Source organism: Ambystoma mexicanum, chromosome 9 (genome assembly GCF_040938575.1).
Source record: "Ambystoma mexicanum isolate Mex_15411 chromosome 9, UKY_AmexF1_1, whole genome shotgun sequence".
In the NCBI taxonomy this organism is placed as follows: Eukaryota; Metazoa; Chordata; class Amphibia; order Caudata; family Ambystomatidae; genus Ambystoma; species Ambystoma mexicanum.
In genome coordinates, this window is record NC_090931.1 from 756,047,788 (window position 1) to 756,071,350 (window position 23,563).

At 43.4% G+C, this 23,563-nt stretch overlaps 1 protein-coding gene across 1 annotated transcript in view; it reads right to left on the bottom strand.

Annotated features, from left to right (window-relative positions):
- The window catches only part of TMEFF2 (transmembrane protein with EGF like and two follistatin like domains 2), an 866,447-nt gene that overhangs the window by 40,358 nt on the left and 802,526 nt on the right, over positions 1-23,563 (bottom strand). The window contains exons 8-9 of the mRNA XM_069615689.1: positions 20,694-20,817; positions 5,307-5,465 (exon numbers count right to left, since the gene is read on the bottom strand). Of these exons, the coding sequence (XP_069471790.1) occupies positions 5,307-5,465; positions 20,694-20,817 (283 nt within the window). The remainder of the gene's footprint in view (positions 1-5,306; positions 5,466-20,693; positions 20,818-23,563) is intronic.

The following is a 23,563-nucleotide window of genomic DNA, read 5'->3' on the forward strand; positions in this document are numbered from 1 at the left end:
GGCTCATTTGTGGTCCTGTTCTTGTACTGGGGACTCCAGTAAAGATCTTAATGGATGGAGAGAGTAATCAGATGTCTTCTCCGAATTGAATGGAGTTGCAGTGACAAAACCTTCATTGAAGATGAGTTTAGAGTTGAGGATTGCCCACATAGTTGTATGATCCTTTAAGCTGTCTGTCAAGGATTTGTACAACTTGATAAAGCGAGCCAGTGCAATAGTTAATGCTGACATGGTAGCAACATCAATAATGATGTAGCAATCTTGGTTTTTTGTCGACCATGACAGCTTCTTCTGTTAGTAGTACATGATTAAAATGGAGACCCTTCATCTGAGGAGTCAGAAGAGGATGAAGTACCTTGATGGCATCCCCTTTTCATCATGCAGTCCCTGACTGTTTCTTCGGTACGTTCCATAAGCCCTAACTTGGCAGTTAGGCCATTTCTGTCGCCACCCGATATAGACCTTGACCTGACATCAGATGACATGGCTAGTTGCTCAGATTTAGAGGTATCTTGTTCATCATATGAAATTAAATTTGTAACAATATATGCTGGGGGTTCTCGAGTCTCTACATAGACCCCTTGTTTTAGAGAGGTTTCCAATGCACTGGTAATCTTCCACCTGAAGGCTGTGTTGTTCTGTGAAGACTGCATCTTGTGCTTGCTAAAGGCTATTTCGTCCCTCAGTGTTGGTGCTAAAGCACTATTGTCCATTGAATGTCCCGAGTTAGAGAATCCTGGGCACTGGCCATCTTGTACCAGTGTTACCATCCCAAACAGGGGAACCACAAAGGAGGAATTGTTATGCACCGTCAGAGGAGTTTTACGGGACGTCTCCTCATTGCCATAAAGAGGCGACTCCAGCTGCTGCGTTGACATTAGCAATTCGTCGTCCAGTACTTCACCCTCAGCAGTATCATCTGGCACTCTCTTTTCTGAAGAGACTTTTAAACTATCATCTGCATTTTTACATTTCACAGTGTTTTTGCAGTCTGCTCCATCGTAAAAGAAAAAAGTCAACCAAATCCTAATTAGCATTGGTGGAAGCCCCAAGGTGTGAGCCGAAGGTTGAACTCACCCAGCAGCTGTATCCACCATTCTGTCTTGTGCTGCTTGCGCTCTCTTAGTTAGGGCTTTCAAGTTACAAACACCAGGACCGGCAGACTGGTCGCGGCACATGGCCAATTGTGATTCTGATGGCAGGCTGCAAATAGCGCTGTACACCCTCACCTTCCCTCCCTTGGAAGACAGGCTAGGAGATCCACCAGAAACCTGGGCATCAGTGCAGTTAGCGGGTGCAATCTCCCACCTCAATGCATTAGAGGGGGGCACAAGAACACTTTGCAAACTAGCACTTCTCACCTGCATTTCCTCTTGGTGAAGTAGTACGTTTGTCGTGAGGGACAATGCGTATCACCCGGCAACAGTCTTTTCATGCTCACCCTACACCTCTATAAGCAAAATGGAACCCTCGCTGGCTATTGTTTCATAATCACATCCAGGATCATACTCGCACAAAAGACAATTGTTTTTTAAATAGCCAGGGGTCGCTGTGCAGGTGTGACTTACCCCTTCTGCCGCGAAGGTTCACTGCCTCAATTGCCTCCATTGTCCTCCACTGGGCCAACAGGCTCAAATCAAAACAAAACAAACTGCTTGTAATTTCACAATAAGGACTCACATCACTTGCTGCACGTTCAGTTCTCACAGTAGACCACAGTCTACATTCACTCACTTATGTTGTTGAATGACAAGTGGGCCAGCTAAACTACACAGTGGTAACTGTTGACCCATCATGGCCCAGAATTGAAACAAGATCAAAAATGTACATCACCGAGACAGGTAACACTGAAGGGAAAAGTAGTTTGTGGTTCCTGTTCCCACAGCCCACAGGAACACAAGAACACACTACTGCACACTGCTGCACTCCACGCAGCAACTAACATTATATTAGCTTGTGCTGGCTCTGCCAACAAAGTGCTCCGTCTCCAGAGGAATGATGGATGAGGAAAAGCTCCAAACGTGTGTTTGCCAAGCCACAAGAACACACTACTGCACACCACTGTGCTCCACGCAGCAACTAACATTATATTAGCTTGTGCTGGCTCTGCCAACAAAGTGCTCCGCCTCCAGAGGAATGGTGGATGAGGAAAGGCTCCACACATGTGTTCACCAAGCCACAAGAACACACTACTGCACACCGGTGTGCTTCACAAAACGTTTAACATTATGTTAGCTTGTGCTGGCTCTGCCACCCATGTGCTCTGCCTCGAGATGAATGAGGGATGAAGAAAGGCTCCAAACGTGTGTTCGCCAAGGCACAATAACACACTACTGCACACCGTTATAAGGAATTTGAGTCAAGTACATTGATGCTGGGGAATCTACAGGGACACGCTAATTGGAATAGATTAAATTGCCAAGTGAGAAAGTTGTTATTGTTACAAAGTAGGTCATTCTAACACACCTGCATCAATGGAATATGAGGACACCATGCGCTAATATTCACTATCACTGAATATAGCAGATCCCGCTGTACGGCTCCCAACCTAAACCCTCTGAAACCAATCTCTCCACCTCAAGTCTGCACAAACATATTTTGCTGTAGAAATGTCCCCAGATGTAGGTATTTGTGAAGGGTGTCAGTTTTCTCAGGACTCTTTTCCCAATTATATATTCAAGATGCCACGTTGTCTTATTTTTTTGAGATGAGACTTTGTTTTCAGTTCTGGTGATATCAGTTAAATAGAGCCAGAGGGGAAGAAAACTATCAGATTAAACTAGAAGATCTGCACTCTACTGCAGATCACTATAATGCACGTATCTGGGCCACACCTTTGACAATGGCAATAGTCTTCATTTGTGGCACAAAGAGTTACAGGAGACAGACACATGTGTTACCGCTGGGATTGTCACTGCTTTGATGGTGCACACAATTGTCGGTGTCTCACTACAATATTAAAAGTAGCCTGCAGAAAGGTTTCAGCGCCATGATTATCTTTGCTGGTCAGGTTCTGGCCAACCAGACACCTAGTTCAAATAAGATGCCCTCAACATCGGTGTCAACACAATTATCAAGTGCAAGATCGGGATAAGTATTACTCTGGCTTCATGCCGTGGCTTAGGGTGTCCTCTATATCCCAGAAAGGATTGTTCATGTGTAGCTGCTAAGAGCACTACAGTTGTCTCAATGGCAAAGCCTTCCAGTCTTTTACAATGAGCCTATTAAGCCGTACTAATATGATCCAGTGTTTGAACTATAGACGGTATTGGGCAAGACACCATGCCCTCATCCCAGACAAAGCTGCTTCATCAAGGGATGTGAAATGAACGAGAATGGTACCTTTGAAACGTCAACAGGCAATGAAAAAGAGGCTCGGACCAAAGCTTTTGGCAAAAGACCTAGATATGTTGTAGAGAGAGACGAGTTGGCGACTCTAAAGCCAATATGAATAGCAAAAAGCAAGCAGATCCCTAACTGCAGAACAAGTCCAGGAGATCCTGAGACAGCCCCAAGGGATCTGGGGCTCATGGGCCAAAGAAGGAGAAATATAAGAAGTTGAAATAAGGGGTCGAGGACCCATTGTAAATGCAAGAAACACTTTGGTGGGAATAGTACGTTCATTGGACAAGTCTGGTTGGATAGGACACCAGGCTTGAGATCACAAGTTTGTGAATGGAAGAAAGAAACAAAGGGGAAGAGACTGCGTCTCTAGACATTTTGGGAAAGTATTTTGTGCACTGGGTTTTCTAATCAAGAACTTAACATTAACGTCAGTATCCACAAGAGGAGCCTCCTTCTGGATCAAGAAGACACAGACTTTTCCCTAGTTAGTTTTAGTGTAAGGGAAGGAAATAGGTTTGGACACAGGATTGTGGACATTTCGTTTGACAGAACGTCCTAGCAGACTCCTTAGTATTTTTGTTGAGTCAGGGCAACCTCTCATAGAAATAGGGAAAGACAGGTCTTTGCGAATAAAGGTCTCTGCCAAAAATCATGCCACCACTGTGTCAGACTCGTACTTCTGCACCCTCACAACTGTCACTGGGTATTTCTATGCCCTATTGTGTTTAGTTAATATACTAAGATGTTTACTTCACAGTGCTGCTACGTGCATGGTTTCAACACACTCAGACTTGAAAGAGAGTGGGTGTGTTTGCACAACTGTACAGAGCCATTAGAATTATCTTTTGGATGGTAAAAGTCACATACTGGAGGTCACATAGACAGCTCAATATATACACTGCAAATGTTGTACTACAAACACACTATGTGAGAATAACATGTTCCTTTTCACTTACTTCTTATCATTTCAACCATCATGTGTGAGCCATTGTGTGCAAATATGCCAGCTGATTCATGTAAGGAGCTGATAACCGCTGAGGTTCCGGCTGTACTAACCCTTATAAGAACTGCTGAGGTTACCTGGTTACTAACGATTGTGAGGGACAGGAGTAGATCACAGAGTGGAGAACTGCAGGCACGTGACACTCGTCTAAAGAATTGTTGCAAAGCTGTAGGCTTGGCCTATAGTTCGTTTTTTATTTAAATTAGGGCTTTTTATTTTTATTGGATAGTATACATGAACACTACCAACAATAGTTTCTTAATAGATTGCTCAGAAGAGTATAAGGAAGGAGAACTCCAATCCAGTAGACACCATTCTCCAACAGACACATTCACTAATAAAGCAATTTATAAATCCATTCCCTGAGCCAACAACGAACACAAGAGAGGCAAGGGAACCAGGAAAACCAGCACACAGCAATCTGGTCCGTGCCCACATTTATGATAGGTTAGTTATAATGTGCTTAATACCCAGAGGTCTCTAAGCACGGACCCGGGGTCCGAACCTCTGTTGCCCCGTGCCGTCTTGCTTCCAAGGCGATCACGTTGCCCCTGAGCTATCCTCATGAGATTTCTGCTAGCATGGGCCAATCTTGGCCCAGGACGCTATATACAAAAAGACCATGTACCTCCCCATAGGATGAATTGCTATAACTGCCAGATGTCTGAATGGATTAGAATGTGAAATCCTGAACTCCCAATGTGCAAATAGTACAATGATTCTCTGGATTGAGTCTACCGTTATATATGCAGTCTTGACAAGTTGTTCATGTTGTTGACATTTAACAATGAGTTTCTTGAAGGTGAATAGACATCCCCTAAACGAGTTCATAGGTCTAAAGACGCAATGACAGTTTTAAAGAGTACATTTGATAGTTTGTTTAGTGTCAAGGTTAGCTACAGGTCACATGTGTACCATTATTTTCTTTCGTACAGATATATAGAATTGATGCACTGACCTTGTTATGCAGAGAACCACAACACAGATGATTGCGATCTGGATTGTTCCAATTACGGCTGCTATTAGGACATACTGGAATCTTACTGGCCCCGGAACCACATATAAAACGTTGAAGTCTTTTTTTTCACAGTGTGGCCCACTGTAGCCTGTATCGCATCTGCAATGAAAGACAGACACAGGCAATTGGACACGATTTTGAATCTCAATGAAGGCCAAGCATGCAACATATTGGAATTCCCTAACACGTTCCAACTCTGCATGCGTCAATTACCCCGTGTCATCGATATTGTCATGTGTGAGTGTATCAATTGTGTCAACCACGATGGTACTGGTGATGCCTTTTGTGATGTCCTTTGTGATTACACCTGTCAAATTGCATGTGGTTGCAGAGCTGGCCATATTTGCTGAATTTCTGAGACGTTTTCTTTCTGAGGTGCCACCTGGTGAGGCGGCATGTGTGTGACCCAAGGGTCGAGGATATCACCACAATGAGTTTTGGCTCATAGGTCGAAATTTAGCAGTACCACTGGTTTTAGGCTGCTGGTGGGCCTTTAGCACGAAATAGGTTCCCTGCGGTTCCCTGCAAATGTTGTTAATGTATATGGAATGAGACATAGCTTGGAATGGTTCCAGAGAGGAGGTTGCAGAGTGCACAGACTTTGCATTCCTCCCCGGTGCCGGTACTGCTTCTGCGATGCCGTCCTCCACACAAGTCACTCTGCATGGGCCCTGGATGTAGACATGCATTGATTTTGTTGTTCTGTTTTCCATAATGCTGCCATATTGCATCACTCTCGATCTCTCTCTTTCCTTAGAACACTAGGTTAGAAGAGACTAGATCTCTGTGCCCAGACCATTCAGTTTAGCAATCAGTGAGATATATGTGTTAGGGAAATCTAAACTTAGTTTAGGACCATCGCCTCCAGAGTCTGGCTCACATGCTGGAGGATGGGGCAGAGGAACAATTGTATGAAGTTGGGGGATAGAGATGCAGGCTGCATCTTGCGTTCTGTGATTGCATGCATTCTCTCAGCTGCGGTACAGCCACAAAGTGAATCTACCCCCCACCCAGCACCCCCCATCTCTTCTTCACTTCCTACATTGCCCTGTGGATATCTGTGTGTCAGGGTTCCAGGCAGCCAGGTATGCTGTGACGTCATTCAGTTCTAATTCCACTTTGAGGCATGTTGGCATCTGTTGAATGTGCTCGAGATTGAGGTTCAGTGTAAGAAACAGATGCCATTTCCTTAAAGTCTGACAGTCAGTTTTCTTTGTAATACTTACGTTTCACACATACATGGTGGTACACATCTGTCCATATATATGTGTAAAGCTTTTGACACATTATAAGGTACTGTATTATGCAGGTAGTCTCCGGCTGGGAGAAATAGAGCTATGTGTGTCTGGTAATAATGTTATCATAGAGGAAATGTCTCTTAATTAGGATGCCTCGGTGAAGAGAAGATCTTATAATCTGATTATACTGAATAAAACCTATTAAACATGCAAATGACTCTCTGCAGCTCATCACCATTATAATGTCATTACATATCCTTCGGCTCCCCAAGGTTACTCCTCACCCCTTTCGACTATTTTACAGACACGCTTTACGCAGTATTTATCTGCTGTAAACCAAGCAGGGCGTTGTGTTAAATACAGTGCCAGGGGACTCCTGTTACACTCTGTGGGCCTGTGCTGGAGGTTTTTCTTCTCTGAGTTTTAAACACATTTCATTGAAACCCTCTCTAGATGGTAGAGGGAAGTCGTTGTTTTGCATAAAGCTATTTTTGCAACACTGCTTGTCCAAAGGCCTGAGTGCATCATGTGATCGGGACGCACCAGAGAAAAGAACCCAGAACTGGTAATAAGTTAGAGCCATGGATGGACCACAGATCACATATGTTCATTATTACAATCATACAATGACAGTCATTACGAGTCGGGCCGTAAAGGATACCGGGCAACGGTAAGGAGACCGGTAAGCCCTTACTGCCCGATTCCAAGGTCCCTTGGAGGGAACCGTAAGGAACGTGTGGTCGGACCGCACGTCCCTTACGGGTCCCGCTAAGGGACCAGGGTGCTAATAACGGGCTTGCCATTCGCAAGCCCATTATTAGCGCCCTCTCCATTCCCATTGAGTCCTATAGGGGCTCAATGGCAATGGGGAATGGTTTGTTCAATGGGGACTTACCGGTCCCACTAGGGTCGCAATGCACCGGTAAGTCCCCATTGAACAAGACCGGACTCGGACACGGTATGGGAGGCAGCCATGGTGCTAATAGCACCATGGCTACTGCCCATCTCATAATGAGGCCCAATGACTTTTGATCTTACCACATTGCTTGACGCTAATTCATTTGAGAGTTGTTACACGATAAACCGCGTTTGAAGCGTTGAACACAACATGCATCAATACCATATTTTCAAGAATGCACTCCGCGATGGCAATGGACTGAACCCCATGTATTCATGTCTGTGTTTTTCATGACTTCATTTTGACGCTAGCCTTATGACGTAGCCAGTGTTGTAAATGTGCCGATAGTTACATTCAAACCTGAGTGCATAACATATTCTGTAAAACGATGCGTCATATACATTTAACATACTTAAAAACCGAGATCAGGACCCCACATCGGAGATGCAACTGAGGGCACAATGAAGAACTTAATAAGTGGACCCCGTCTTGCTGGCCAGAGGCTTCCTGGCGTTGCCCCAGTCCTAAATCAGTGATAAAAAATGTGGTTACCATTTTCTACCACAGTTTCACGCTAAATATGCAAGCCTCGGCTGTAACCAAGTCTTCCTTTTTTCTTCTGAGGAAAATAAGGAAGATCCTTCCTTGCCTCTCCTTTACCCATCAGCTGTTTAAAAATTTCAGAATAAAGCAGCAGGGTTGCCGAGAAAGTATAAGCACCACGCGCACATTACCCTGCCAGTCCGCTGCCTTCATTGTCTGTCGGCAAAATCGAATTATGTTTGAAAGTATGTGTCTCGTGTTCAAAAGTCTTCAACATCCAACGGCTACTCCGCTGTTGGTAACAATCAGTACATACATTACTGCCCAATCCTTAAGGCTGAGGGCTGACAGGGGATTGATCATTGCGACTTATGAGAAGGAAAGAGCTGGTAGATGGCTTTTTCTGGTACAGCAAATAGATATTGGAATTTTTTCCCTACAGGACTTCCAAGCGAATCCAGTTCACTAGCATTTCGGAAGACACTTTAAAACCTATCTGTTTAATAAATAACCTCAATTTTCAGCAGTTTGTATAGCTCTTGTATTCATTCATAGTCAATAGCGGTGTTATGTCCTTGCGTTATTGCTGTGCTGTATAAAACTCCTACATAACATAACATAACTAAAGCCCACCTGCACTCTTTCATCTGGAAATGGGAGCATGGGTGCCACATCCAGCACAAAATACCTCAACTCTACAAATGATGGCTGCATTGGTAACACAAGGCAACGGTTTCTAGTGCAGTATTACTACAACAATTAATAGCTGAGGTATAGGCCTTACCAAATCACTCACCATCCATAACACAACACAATTGTATCTCTGATGGTGTTCCCAAACCATTCCTTCAGTCGCACTCTCAATCTCGAGTTTTAGGATTTCGTATACCCTTTTTTTCTGTTGCAATATAGGGCCATCCCTGTTATTCTGGGTTCATTAAGCTTCTGTGAGGATGGAGAGGGAGAGCACGAGTTTCTGCTCCAAGGGTGTGATCAGCTTTGCCTCGGGTAGTTTGGCATTCTGAGGAAGCTGGTGCCCTGGAGTTAGAAAGGGCCATGGAGAATGGTCCTCTTGTTTTCCCAGGGGATGTGGCTTCTAGACCTGGTTACCTCTTCCTTGGAAGGTCCAGGTCTTGATGACCTCCATTGTATCTCTGAACCAGATATACACTGCGTGCTGCTTGCTCGTTTCTCTCTCCAATTCTAACACATGCATGGATCCAAATGAGATCCCTGGAATGTTCCTGGCCACGTGACGTCTATGGTTTCTTTGTTTCTTCCTTCCCCCTGATATGTTTCAATCTCCTCTTTATTTTTCTCAATCGCCACCTGATGTTATCTAGTCTTCTCCTTACTTCAGGGCATTATGCTGCTCTTCCTTATCATCTCCAAACCAATTTCCTCTGTCTCGCTCTCTGTCTCTCTCTCGATTCCAGCACCATCTCCAACCTCTCATTGCCAGCATCCAGAAACAACTCCACCTCCTACCTGAACCCACCTGATAATATCCACCTCTTAGTGCTGCCCCACCTTCTTCCCACATATTCCCACTCCCAGATCTCCTCAAACAACTCTCCACATACCCTACTGTCTTGGACGGAAAAACAAAACATATGAGGATGGTGGCATGATACATGGTACTGTTTTATGATTTTGAGGATGATAGACAGTGGCGAATATTGATTTATTAAACTGGTAGGATGTAAAATAATTACCCGAGATGGTCTAAGACAGCAAGCAAAGTGAATCAGCCTTTCCCCTTTCCTCCAACCTTTTCCTCCAGTACATTTGTTGGGATACTCCTGTTCAAGGATATTTTTGAGATCGGTGTATTTTACAGAACATATGTGCCATATTCTCAAAGTAGTGGCAGATGCAGTGTGACACTAGCATACTGGGAACTTGTACACATATGCAGGTGTAAATGATACGAGTCTTATATATTGTGCCACCAGATCTTTTTTGTAATCATAAAAACAGTACAATCAGAATGCATGCCAGAGCCCACCTACAATCACACATCTTTCAAAATCTGATTCTGACAGAAACTATCTTAATTCAAATGTATACTTTAGTATTACTCCCGTAATGTATGGTGCTGCCAATAATTTGGTGCTAGTGTTCAATTATTCCAAGGCACTACTGATAACAAGTTGCTAGTAGTGTACAATCTTTCAGGAGTGATGCTGCAATAACCTGTTCTACTCTCTCTCAACCTCTTTAGTGTGAAGGTCATGAATACTAATATTCTTATTCCTCTCTGTGGAATGCTAAAGATATGGTAGGTGACATCCTTATCCATTCAAGAATCAATGTATTCAGCATGGCAGAGGATATTTTCTAAATATAGATATAAAGAGGTTAAACATGCTTGTTTTGAGTTTAGTGTTCCAGTCTGTCAGATTCAACACTGCTAAACCGGTTTTAAATTGTTTAAATTCATTGTATGCTGTCAATGCCACTTCAGTTTCCCCATTACCATTCCAGTTTTCTAGTGATTAAGCACAGTGGGCCTCATTACAAGTTTGGCGGTAGCCTTGCCGGTAAAACCACCAGTCTGCTGCTAAACTTGCAAATTTTTCCGGCACCTGCCAATGGGCAATTACCTGGTCATTATGGCCCCACCGGACCCGGTAATTGCCCATTTGCAGACGCCGGAATAAAATGCTCCCCATTCCCATTTGAGCCCCATAGGGCTCAATGGGAATGGAGAGATTGGATGCACCGGCACCATTTGTGAATGGGGCCGGTGCATCGGACATGCTCTGCTCACTGGTGCCGTTCCACCCGCCAGGTCAGACCTGGCGGAAGAAAAGGCACCCGCGAGCAGAACTTGTAGTTTTCTGGTCCAGTAACTACAGTACCGGCAAGCTTACTGGTACCGTAGTTACCGGACCAGCAAACTTGTAATGAGGCCCAGTGTCCTTCAGGTCTCTATTGATATTCCAGTTACAACAATAACATTCCGATGACGCACCACTTAAGGACATTGGGCCTCATTGCAATTTTGCTCGTATCCCGCCGGTATTAACGGTATTACCGGCAGGATACTGATAAACTGTAATACCGCTTCTGCCATTTTGGTCTTTCAGAATTACCAGCAGATTCCAAGTGGCGGAAACACTGACCATTCCCCATTCCATGGAGTCCTATATGACACCATGGGAGAATTTGCCAGTATTATCAGCACCGGTATAACCAGGCGGGTAATACCGGCAGTTATTTGCCGCTAGGTTGGCAGATACACCGCCAGCTCAGGAATGAGTGTGCCAGTGTGGTAACATGCCATAGGCGGTAATACTGGTACGTTATCACTGCACCGGTACACTTGTAATGAGGCCAATTGCCACACTAATTTCTGTATTATCCACTGTTAATTGCAAATCCTGCTTCAAATAGCATGGCAAAATTGCTGAGGTTAAGAATATTGCCATTCTAATTAGATCATATATCTATCACAATATCACATTGCATCCAGAAAATGCTCACCCCTTTTGACATTGCCCTAAATAGTTGCCCTGTACCCATTCACATTGCCCCATACAATCACATTATCATATCACCTTGCCACAAATGATAACTCAAGGCGCAGTCAAGTTCATCTTAGAATGAAGATTGCTGTGAGCCACTTTGCTGTAAAAGGTGCTGTAGGTCCTTTCACCTATGTCCTTTCACAGTGTGCCCAGAAATTAGACCCATGACCCTATCACATTTCTCTCAGTATGTATCGCATGGCCCATTCACATTGCATCAAGTGAATTGTCCCATTCTTCATACACATTGCTCTTTTTAGAATGTCTCCCTGTTAAATTTCACTATCACTTAATAATGTTGCCCTTAAAACTGCCAAAGCCCCTGTCCCAATGTTCCAAAAATGATGTCACTAGTACTATCACATTACTCTAGAAGAATCCCCTATGCCACTTCCCAATGACTATTGCCAGATGATCCTTTACCTCCAAACCCCACTCCCCCTTGTTGTGGTGAGGTCCCAGTCCTGAAGCTCCAAACTGGGCATCCCAGGGTCACCCTTTCTGGGTCCCCAATCTCCATAATGCACAGAATGCAGTTTTCAGGCATTCAGGCGGCTCACAGATCTGCATGGATCCTTGGATTAGGACTCCAGATTCGCAGACATGTTCAGGTCATACGACACTTGGCAGAAATCTGTAAACCTGTGAACAGGTGAGAAGCTTTAAAAAAATCAAGAAATATGTTAAGGATAATAAGAACAAAACCAGACCCCTTCACAGCACTGACAGGACAGGGTCATTTTCAAAGGCAGGCGGTGTAAGCACACAGGCAGATGATGCTGCCACTCGTTTTATAAAAGAAATTCCAAAACGGCAGTGGCTCTCGTATGTCCTTAGGCTGCCCCTGATGCACCACATGATCTATCTACAACCATACACTTCTGGGACCTCTTTCCTTCCGAATCGGCCCTCCAAGGTTCAAATGGGACCTTTTCCCTCCTCAACCTCACTCTCCACCTGCGGCATCCCTCAGGGCACTATCCTCTCGCTGTGGCTTTTCAACATCTTGTCCACTTGATCTCCTCCTTCTCTCCTCATTTCCAGAGTTGTGCCGATGACACAGTTTTCCTTCAAGCACCCCTCCTCTGCCTCCCCTCCTTGCTCAGTCATTCCCGATTTTCTGGCTGCTATTCAGGCATGGCACAATGCTAATGATCTCTGTCTTAACGCCAGTAAGACCGAAATCCTTCTCATTGGAACTTCTCCCAATTCCTCCCCCTTTATCTCTGGCCACCCTCCTTTGCCCCCTCACCCTCTTGTGAGGAAAAAAACCTGTGAGTCATCTTCAACTCCTCTCTCTCCTTCTCACCTCATATCCCAGACTTTGCCAAGAAGGCCCATTTTCAGCTCTACTTCCTCAGAGGCATTCTCCCTTTCCTCACCTTGCCCCAGAAGCTCAATGTCTCCGGAGCTCTGGTTCCCTCCATACTGGAACAGTGCAACATCCTCTTCCTCAATCTGCCTCTTTCCTCCCTCCGCCCTCTCCAACTTATACAGAATAGGACTGCAAGACTTATTCTTGGCCTCAAGCCCAGGAACAACATCTCTCCAGCCCTAAAATCTCTCCACTATATCCCAGTTTTTGTGAGGCTCAAGAACCAGACCCTCTGCATCACACACAAAGCTTTCTGGGCCTGAGACCCCGCGACCTCCAACTCTCTTTAACAAAATACATCCCTGCTAGTGCCCTCCTCTGCCGCATTTTGACTGGCTGCCTGGTTGCTTCTGAGTCATAAAGGGCACCAAGCCCTCCTTGACCAGTCTATCCCAGCACTTCGCTCTCCCCTGCTCCCTCTAACCTGCACTTGCCCCACCGGGCTCCCTCCTTCTGTACTAGCCTGGTGGGGCCTACACCGCTACAGAGCCTGATCCAGCCCTGTCCTCACACTTAGCATGTGGACCCTCATTCCCAGCACTCCCTGCTTTCCCCTGGCAATTGTCCACCTGGCCTCCCCGTAGCACACGCCTAGCCCAGGGGCCCTGCCCCCCCCAGCACTCGCATCCTCTCCACTGTTCCCTTTGCTTCTTAGCATTAACGCATTCCGCTCTGACCGGCACCCAACTCCCCTGCGCTTCTTGTTACTGTACTTGCACGATCCGAATGACACAGGTCTAATAGGACTGTGTTTTGTAATTGTTCATCCCTGTTCCTCCCCACCCCTCTCTTTTGTCTTATGGCACCTTGAAACACCATTTGCTGTGTAGGCGCATTATAAATACCGACTAAATAAATAAATAAATGATGCCTTATGGGACTTCAGGATGAACATACACGTCCTTGGCACTTAAGAAAGCTTCATCAATGAAAGAAAATGAAAAGCCAGTAGCGTCTCACAAACTACAAGAAGTCAGGTCATGTAGGAAAAGTCTGCTTTAAGTGTTATCGTGCCTATGGGCCTCATCACAAGTTGGGCGGTAACGCTGGCGCTATTAGCCCTATCACCAAACCCCCGGTGCTATTAGCGCCGGATCACGGGTTTGGCAGAATGGTTAGTGCCCATTCCCCATTGGGCCCATTTGGGACTTCCTCATTCCCCGTTGCGCCCAATGGAGAAAATGTGCGCAATTACCTCCGGCGGATTTCCCGCTGGCGGTAATAGCGCTGAAAATCAGCAAATTTGCTGCAGATTTCCCCCCAGCTGAGAGCTGGGGGGAAGTCCGCCAAGGCCATGATCTGGCGGACCTTTAAATGCGGCAGTAATAGCGCTACCGCTGCATTGAAGGGTTACCGCCAGACTTGTGATGAGGTCCTATGTCTTGTAGTTTCTAGTGACCCGTGATCTAGCTCCTTTTCTGTGACTTTTCCACACATGTTTGTGTATGAATCGCAGTCAGGCAACCATAGGATTTGGTTAAGTCCTACCTCTATGAAAATAACACACTAGAGATCACACAGATTAACTGACACAAACCGTTGAAAAACAAACAGGTAGCATGGATCAGAATCAGGTCTTCCTATGATCTATTGCTATATTGCTAAATTGCAAGCAGTATGTGTGGCAACATGTCGACTGCTCTGAAGGAGTACAGGGAGGAATAGTGGCAATCATAAAGTTTACACAGGTGCAGCAGGTATACCTCATGCACCATTTAGGGTAGCACAGGCAGAGGGCAGGATATATTCTTGAGGAGGGATGTGAGCTTGTTCAGAGTACAGAAGCAAAGAGAACATTAATAGTACTGGGATACTAAAATACACAGATCTTTATCCAAGGTTCAATATGGAATTGATTAGTTAAACTAACAAAAATGCAGACAGGTATTAAACACACTACTGGGCCAACACTGGAGGCAAAAGCACACAGAAAGCATATAGGGGGAATCTAGGATGTTGAACAGTGGTGGTTGGGAAAGTATTTCAGCAGCAGCATGTCAAAACTATTGAATATGTCTTTCAAAAGATAGAGAATGGGGCTTAAAAGTCACTAGGGTCTTTGATTGACACCGTTCTTTTTTTGTCTTTCAGGGCTCTATAGCATCAAACCGGGCTGTCAGCATCAAACTTGCAGTCTGTGCACTTTCTGTGCTGAGCAAGTTGGTTGTTATGAAGGTGGGAGAGCACAGATTGATATAACCAGAATACAGTAAATCTTCATTTTTCTGCCGTCCACCTCTCCATATTTTTCAACTGCGTGGGAATCCGATTAAGACCTTTGGAAGGGTTTAGACCATATGCTCACCAGGTACAAGTGAATACGAAATTCTTGTCCAAGTGCCCACTTGAGGAAGCGCGCATGTAGTAAAAATTACAAAATGCATAAGGGTGACCACATAGCAGTCATGCATTTTTCAAGATACAAGTACGCCGCTGAGCCAAAAAGTTACACTTTGAAAGGTTTCTATGGCTACAAATATATTTAAAGATAAAAAAAATGGGCAGAATAGTTCTGAGTCTTTCATTTTGTACGTCCTGTGAACATTTTTATTGCATGAAGTACAGCAGGCTTTTGAAACTGGTGACGACATTCTAGAGAGCATCTCTGACATTTTGGTGGGGATGATTTTCAGCTGGTGGCATAGTAAGGGAATGACATGAGTGATCATCAGAAGGACCTTTGGCTGTCTCTTGTCAATGGCTGGAATGTGCCAACATTCCTCCAATGACAGGGTGAATCCTCCTTGATGACAAGAAGAGGTGGCATACCCATCTGAAAGTCAGACATATCTGTTGGACATGTCCTAGCTAGTCCCACTCTTAGTTCAAATGGGGGTCCGCTCCTTCACCCCTGCAGTTGCATCCCCTGCCCCTTACATTTCTTTACTTTCCCACCCTCCACTCCATTCCCTGTCTTTGCTTTCCACTTCCTGCTTTGCGCCCTTTTCTGCTCCTTCCTCACCCCATCCTGCCTCTTTCCCACCTCCCGCCTCCCCGTACCCTCCCCTTACTTGGTTGCCACTACCTGGTAACCCCAATGTCTCTTGGTGTTTGAAGTTGACTTATAGCCTCCTGATTTCCTGTCCAGGATCACTGTTTTTTATTGGCTCCTTCTTCCATTTGGACTTTCCTTCTCTCCTCTGCCTCTTTGAGCCCTTTTGGAATTTCAGCTCTGCCTCCTATGGTTTTTGGTGCCATGGTTATTCTACTTTTCTACTTACTTCTGTCTTTTCTGCCTTTGCAAAATTGAGTCTTTTGGAACCCCAATGTTGCGATTGGGGGTGTTGGGGACTTCTTTGGGATCCTTGTGTCATCGGGTGTTTTGTGAACTTCCTTTGCCATTCTTATGTTTTAGGGTTTTTGTGGACTTTCATCCCAGTCTTTCTGTTGTCAGGTTCCTGTTGGATCTTGGTGCCTACTTCTCTATCACTGATCTGGAGCCAGATCTGCCTGCTTTCCTGCACCCTGGTTGCTTCTAGACATCCCTTACATCCAATATTTATCATGGAATCATCTCAAGTACCCTAGAGTGCTTTTGGGTATAATGTACTTTGTATTTCTGCCTTTTCTCACCTCTGTTTATTTTTGACCTTTACGACTCTGGAGTTAGGGACTATGCAGTTGTCCGCCTTACCATTTCCCCCTGTTCCTTGTGATTGTGTTGCTTTCACTTTCCTGTCAGGTACTGGGGGTAGCCCTGGAGATCATTTTTGTTGTCTTCTTACCCACTCTATGAGATTATGTCAGCATGGTCTTTGACTTCAACTCAGGCCATATTATTTATTTATTTATTTATTTGCATTTTTAAAGCGCTGACACAGCCCCCGGGCATTAAGGTGCTGTTACAGGAATTGTTTGTTTTAGTTATGTAGTTGTTTGTCTTAGTTTCATGTTTATAACGTGCGCGGGTACCTGGGGATAGAATCTGTATTGCTTTGTGTCGTCTTGCTTCCAAGGCGAGCACTGTGCCGCTGAGCTACCCTCCCGGGACATCCAGATTGAGTTTGAAGAAAGTGATCCTCACTGATGAGAATCCGTTTCTGCATCAGTATTCACCCATCTGTTTTGGTTTACAAAAGGGGCCCTTGCTGATTTGGGTCTGAAGGAGGTTTGGGATATTGAATCAGTACAGCTGGATTAGGCTCTGGATATGAAACTGGAACAAGCAGCTAATAATTACCTTGATGTAAATACTCCATGATGCAATACTCCAACTGTCCAGAAACTAGTCTGACAGCACAATTTGCTGTATTTTAATAGTCAGCATCTTTAGGTGTCACTTTTTGTTGAGTAGATATACTGGTGCAGGAGGTTGATCCATAGCCTGAATGGCAGGTTACACAATATTCATCATTGGAGGAGCTTGTAATGAATGATTGAGAAGTATGTAAGTCTGAGCGTTGTATACATTATACACAACAGGACTCTATACCTGAATGTTCCTAATAAAGAAAGATCATTAAGGCATTGAAACTGAAAGAGATGGGGGAGGAATACGACCAGTGAACATTTGTTTTACCGAGATGAAGAGCTAACATTAGATTGGGAAAACTGCAGTGGTGGAGCAGTAGAATACTTTACTGTTGGACTTAAAAGTAGGCCAGGTACAAGAGTAAACCATTATTAGGGCTCAATCAAGGTTCCTGTGGATCTGGTAAGATGGCGTGATCACTTCTGAGAACACAGGATGCCTCACCTCAACCATTCTCCAAAGCCTGTTAGTATCTGCCCTGGTCCACATGAGAAATGCCTTCTTTTCCAAGGTGATCAGAGGGCATGTTTGAGTCTCTCACTTTCTTTCTTTGCTTCTTTATGCATTATGTGTTTGCTATAAAGTGCAGAAGAAGGATTCTGGATTTAAAAACAAAGACTCTAATGTCATAGTTGGTATGAAAGATGTCAAAGTCTTCCTAATCCTCCCTTTCAAATGCTTATCCATTTTAAATCTTGAGAGTGGCTTGGGCATTGAAGTTCCCTTTGCTTGGCAAGAGTCCCTGGCAGAAGGGAAACTCAACTCTAGGGTGTATTGGCTTTGCGGCAGGACGCTTAAGAGAAATGTGTACCCTAAAACACATAATCAACTCCAGGACATCCAGAGCCTGTATGTCTTGGTGTTGAAGCTGGGGCACCATTTTGTATTATCTTTGTGACCTCTTCAGGCTTGACTAGGTTGGCCAGTACCACAAACTTTCTGGTCCTTGAACCAGGTGATTTCCCTGCATGGGTTACAGGGATGGATGCCCCCTTATTGCGTGGCTAAAAATCCCAGAATGGGGTTGGTAAGCCTTACATCATTACCAAATAACACTGCCAATATTCAATGTTAATGTTGCTAATATTGAGTTGTGATAGTCCATTATTTGGTTCTTGTAAGAGTAACATTATCTATATGGATAAAAAATGGGGGGTCTTGCCATGATTGCATTGTTCATGGTCAAGAAATACTGTGCCTTGTTATGCATTTGTGCAGCTGTTCCTTAATACATATCAATGGAATATGGAGTGGTCAGCGGGTGAGCACTTAAAGTGTTTTTCAGTAATACTGAATGTATCCAGTATTAACAGAAAGGATGCCCTGGTTTTTCAGCCATTAGTGTAGGGGGTATTATTCACACTGAATTTATGGCGCAGATGTTTACTTTGCTGTTAAGGGTGGTGCAAATTGGGGGCCATGCCTGGTTCGGGGGGCAGTGAAAAGGCCTCAGAGAATTGTCAGAAGGTGGTGGAAAGGGGCAGGAAGTGGGCTGGGTAAAGCAAAAAGGAGGGACCAGAATGGAGTCGGGGAGTGAAAAGAAAGTTGAGGCGGCTGGATATGTGACAGCGTGGGGTGAAAAAGGCAGACTCTGCATCGAGCAAAAGCGGCAGAGGGGAGGCAGTGAGGGGGTATTCCCTGTTCAAGCACTGAATTCTGCATTATAACGTGATGTGGAAGGGGATTGCACAATAAAGAGCCATGATGTAAAAGCAGCAAAGGAGAAGTAATACAGTAAAGCCATGGAACCACTAAAAGTATGTAAGAAGAGATCAGTAGGCTACCATAAGACTATATATCAGTGTGGGCTTCCAGGGGCTGGATCTCCCACTATGCAGTCATTTGTTTCAGACACATTACATTGTTGTGGACTCTTCCTCACCTTCATTGTTTTATTGACCTTTAAATCTGTAGGGATCTGACCTCCAAAGTGCCCCATACTAAGCTGTCTCATGTTCACTGTGTCTGCAATGAAATCCAGCCCACGTCAAACTCCATAATCTGTGCGAAGTGAAAATAACAGTACAGCGAGAGATGTCCACACCGTGCTGCAGACACTAATATACTGGGGATCAAATACAGGGAGGATCTAATCATGGGCCTCCCTACAATGACAATTGCTATCCAAGATGAAGTTCCATGGCACAACTGATAAAAAGTGCATACTGCGGTGAGCATGATCATATGATTGTTAAAATAAGACATATTTTACTATTGGCTCCGCATCCAATGCCAGAAACTGCTCACTTTTTTTTAATAAAGACATGTCATGTTTAAGGACACATCTAAACAATGGATATTATAACATCCCCCTACAGCCAAGCCAGTTATAAAGAACTACTGTGCGATCATTAATCCTATTGCCTGGAATCTACCACTATCCCATGCAGACTCTACAAGTAATAGTCCACTTAAGAAAGAAAGAAGATCAGAAGCTAGAAGCCCACATTCCATTATGGTTCAATGCCATTCCACCACAGTTTACCCATATAGGTATCTATTCTGCTGCTCCGTGGGAGGTTGGCAGGCCAACTTCCCACGGAGCAGCACAACAGATCAATACCACAACAATGATGTTCATGACCAAAGAAGGGTCATGTTATGTCATTGATTTAGTAACATTTTATTTTATTTTGAAGGAATTAGAGCTCAGTCTAAGCATACATGTAGCACAGTTCAACCACTACTCTGGTTCCCATGTCTGGCAAAATGCTCCCACAACGTGAGGCAACCATTCTACTGATGAGTGATTCTCGAGGGTTATTAAGTGAATCTCATTTCTTGTTTCTATTACAAGCTGTTCAGATACCCCAATGGTCCTCAATGCCTTTGTGAATGTGCATTCCATAAAGCTCTGTATAACAGGCAATTGGTGTCACTGGCTCACTTTAAAGTTGGGGGAGATTCCAGATTGAACAGACACAGTAAACAGGATTCATCGTAGGCATCTGCATTTTGAAGTAGACACAAGTAAGCAGGCTTCCTCTTTTAGTTAATAGCAGATCCGTGATTATGTACAGAACGGCAGCAAAGAGCATAGATATCCACATGTCACCAAAGGGTAACCCATTGTTTGCGTGTAGTTTGTCTGAGTTTAATGCTATAGGCGAGCCACAGAGAGGCTATGAGCAAAGATCCCGTCCTGACTTCTTCCTGTCATAATGACAGATGCTTGTAGTTCTCAAGGAAAGATGTGTTGGGGTATTTACTTCATTACAGGCCACATAGTTGGGGCAGTGAGACATTCAAAGCTTAAGAAAACACGTCTTCCATGGTGTGTCTTAAACATGTTTATTTGGCATTCTCAGTCTCATGTTAAACCTATCAAACACGTTTCTTGAATTGTGTTGTTCTTGCTGATGCAGACATCCGTACACACCTAAAAAATGTATATCAATACTTAAATTCTGCTGCTGTGTGGTTCTAAAGACACCAGTAGCCTCATATACAGTTTATATGCACATGCTGGAAGTAAAAATAAAAGTTACCTGCAAGATGGCTTCAGCATGTTAATAGAATGTTCACACTTCCCATGTATGCAGTAGTCATGGTACAGATCTGGGCAAGTAATGTAGCGCCCCCTGGTACTTTCTTGTATTGTGTTTGCGTTCTCTGTGGAGAATATGGAGTACAATTAATGAGAGAGATCACAGCATATTGTTATATTGGCGCAGACCTCATTGGGAGATAAGCATTACAGTACAGTGCAATTAAACACAATTCTGAATTTTTGTAGGTTAGCAAATTATGCACCAGGAATTCTGTGCTATTTATATTGACAGATCCACAACACCCAAGGTGACAATGGTAGAAGTTGTGTAATACTGGCGAGGCGGGCACCATTCACTGAGATCCTTCAACATTTAGAATAAGTATTTGGACAAGGTGGCATAAAACCACTGTTGCAACTGAGTGGTAAGAGTTACGTAACCAACACAAGGACAATGGGAACCTCCCGTGGTGCCACCTTACCCCTTGCAGATGACTCTGCTTATTTTCAGCAAACAAAAGGTAATGTGATTTTCAACTCAAAATGGTGATTGTAAAACATGTGGTCATGTTTCTTGTAAAATCATGAAGTCTTATCTAATGAAGAGAAAAACATGCAGTCTATGTCCAATGTATTTTGGACAATGGAGTCCTTCATCAGGCACCTACTTACATCGTTGTAATCAACATAAACCAATAATATATACAAACAATTACATGCAAAGAAAACAAAAAAGACAAATGGCGAAAGGAAAACGTTGATAATCAGACCATAAAATTGCACCAATAGTGTGAGTTTTTTTTTAACTGTACAACACCTGTATACCTTGACAGTAAGGTTGTCTCTTAGAAAGATATGAAACGGTCGGAATACTGGGCTTCCATTCCTGAGAAAACAAACGATGCTGGATCTTATGATGGAACTTATGTATGATGTGTTGTAAAATCACCAGACTCTGTGCAACCTCTTACCCATAAGTGTCTTCTTACTGCATCTAATGATAATCACAGTGTCAATGACAAATAGTATGCCACACCATAGTGAGAAAGTTGCTATCTGTTCATAGTAACATCTATAATGGTCACCAAATGTGCCAACTTAGAGCATGAAACATATGACTAACTAAACCTATACATACACCACTGTGTGAGATATCGTTACCTGCTTGCATGTTCAAAAAGAGTAGACTGTATGAGTAATTGTTCTCACCAACCCCTAATGGGGAAACAACAAATACATTGCTAATTTTATCAGGATCATCAAGATCTTGTCTGAATTGACGCATATGCCGATAAAATAAATTAAAAAAGCTAAGCGGGTGAGCACATCATGCAAGTTAGAGCACCATTGGCTTTCCTATGCACACCGCTAAGTGTTCTCAATTTAAGCACAGAAGTCTGCATGTCACACCTGTGTGATGTCACAACGTTCATGCGTATTAGTGCGATGTCATAGAATGACACATCTACTTTGCTAGCATATGCTTAAAGTTCAATACATTCTGTCCCTTAACCACTATAAACTGTAACTAAAAAGGTAGGTGTGACTAATGTTAACAAAATCTGTTAGTTAATGCAGTTATATTAAGTTATGCAAGTAGATGTCAATGCAATGATGTCATGTTCTGACCTGGTCTGAAAGAATATGTAAACAACGATCAGAAGGGGTAATGCTCCTAGCTATGAAGTTCATCCTTTCCAATATTAATATCTGTTAATTCTATGCTCTGTGACCAGATGTCATGTACCTATTAAAAACAATATAATTCACAAAATCTAGGGCGCTCAGCATATGAAAATGAAGTACCTTACTGAATCATAATCATCAAAAGGTAACCTTGTGGACTTGATTATTTATGTACGAACGATGTAGAATTTAAAACTACTATATTAGGTCCCATGTACTCTAGCATCACACAAAAAACTAAGGTGCATAGTCCTTTAGAAAAAGAGGTGCTCTGTCAACAAAAATAAAACTGAAACTCTATTTTAAAGCATAATCATGAACAAGTGACAACATGTTAGGTTCATACATGATGCACGATAAGTAGACTTAGTTTCAATTATTGTATACCCAAATGTAAACAAGGGGGAATACCAAATGAGGCCCAAAAATTCGATATCAAAGATTGTTAGCGAAAGATGTGGCCAACAAGCACATGTCTCCATGTTCTTACAATGAATGTCCATATATGCAACGAGATACTCTGCAGTTATAAATAACAGACATGTCGCAAATTCGATGCAAACACATTTTTTGTGATGATATAAAGAACATTGTAACTGTAAAGTATAAAAGTATAAAACAAATCCTTGTGTTTCATAGAAAACATGTAAAGTTCTGCTCCTCATTCATTCCTCCAGGTTGGATGGAATCCAATAAATCAATCCACAGGGATTCCTTCTGTTTCAGTCTCTTTTCCAAGTCACAGTTCAGATTCTTGTTCTCAATCCTGCCCACAATCTGGAATCACATCTGTGAGATATTATGTCTGGCTTTCTGGAAATGTTGTGCCACTGTGGATCTTTCATTGTTAGTGTGCACATTGCATAGATGCTTACTTCACCACGTTTTTGCTTTCCTAGTGGTATAACCAACATAATATTTGCCTCACGGCATCTGATGGTATATATACCATTTGTTAGCACTACACTTAATGAATCATGTTTTACCTAATTTAGGATGAAAAACAACATTACCTTGGGTAACATTATTAGAATTATTATAATTGTAGCATGATACTGTGATAGTTTTGGACGACACATTCTTTTGATAATTCCTTTCACCTGTGTGCATTAACATATCATGTAAGCTACTGCTACGTTGATATGCAAAGATAGGATTTCCTGAAAAAGCTCTCCTATTTGT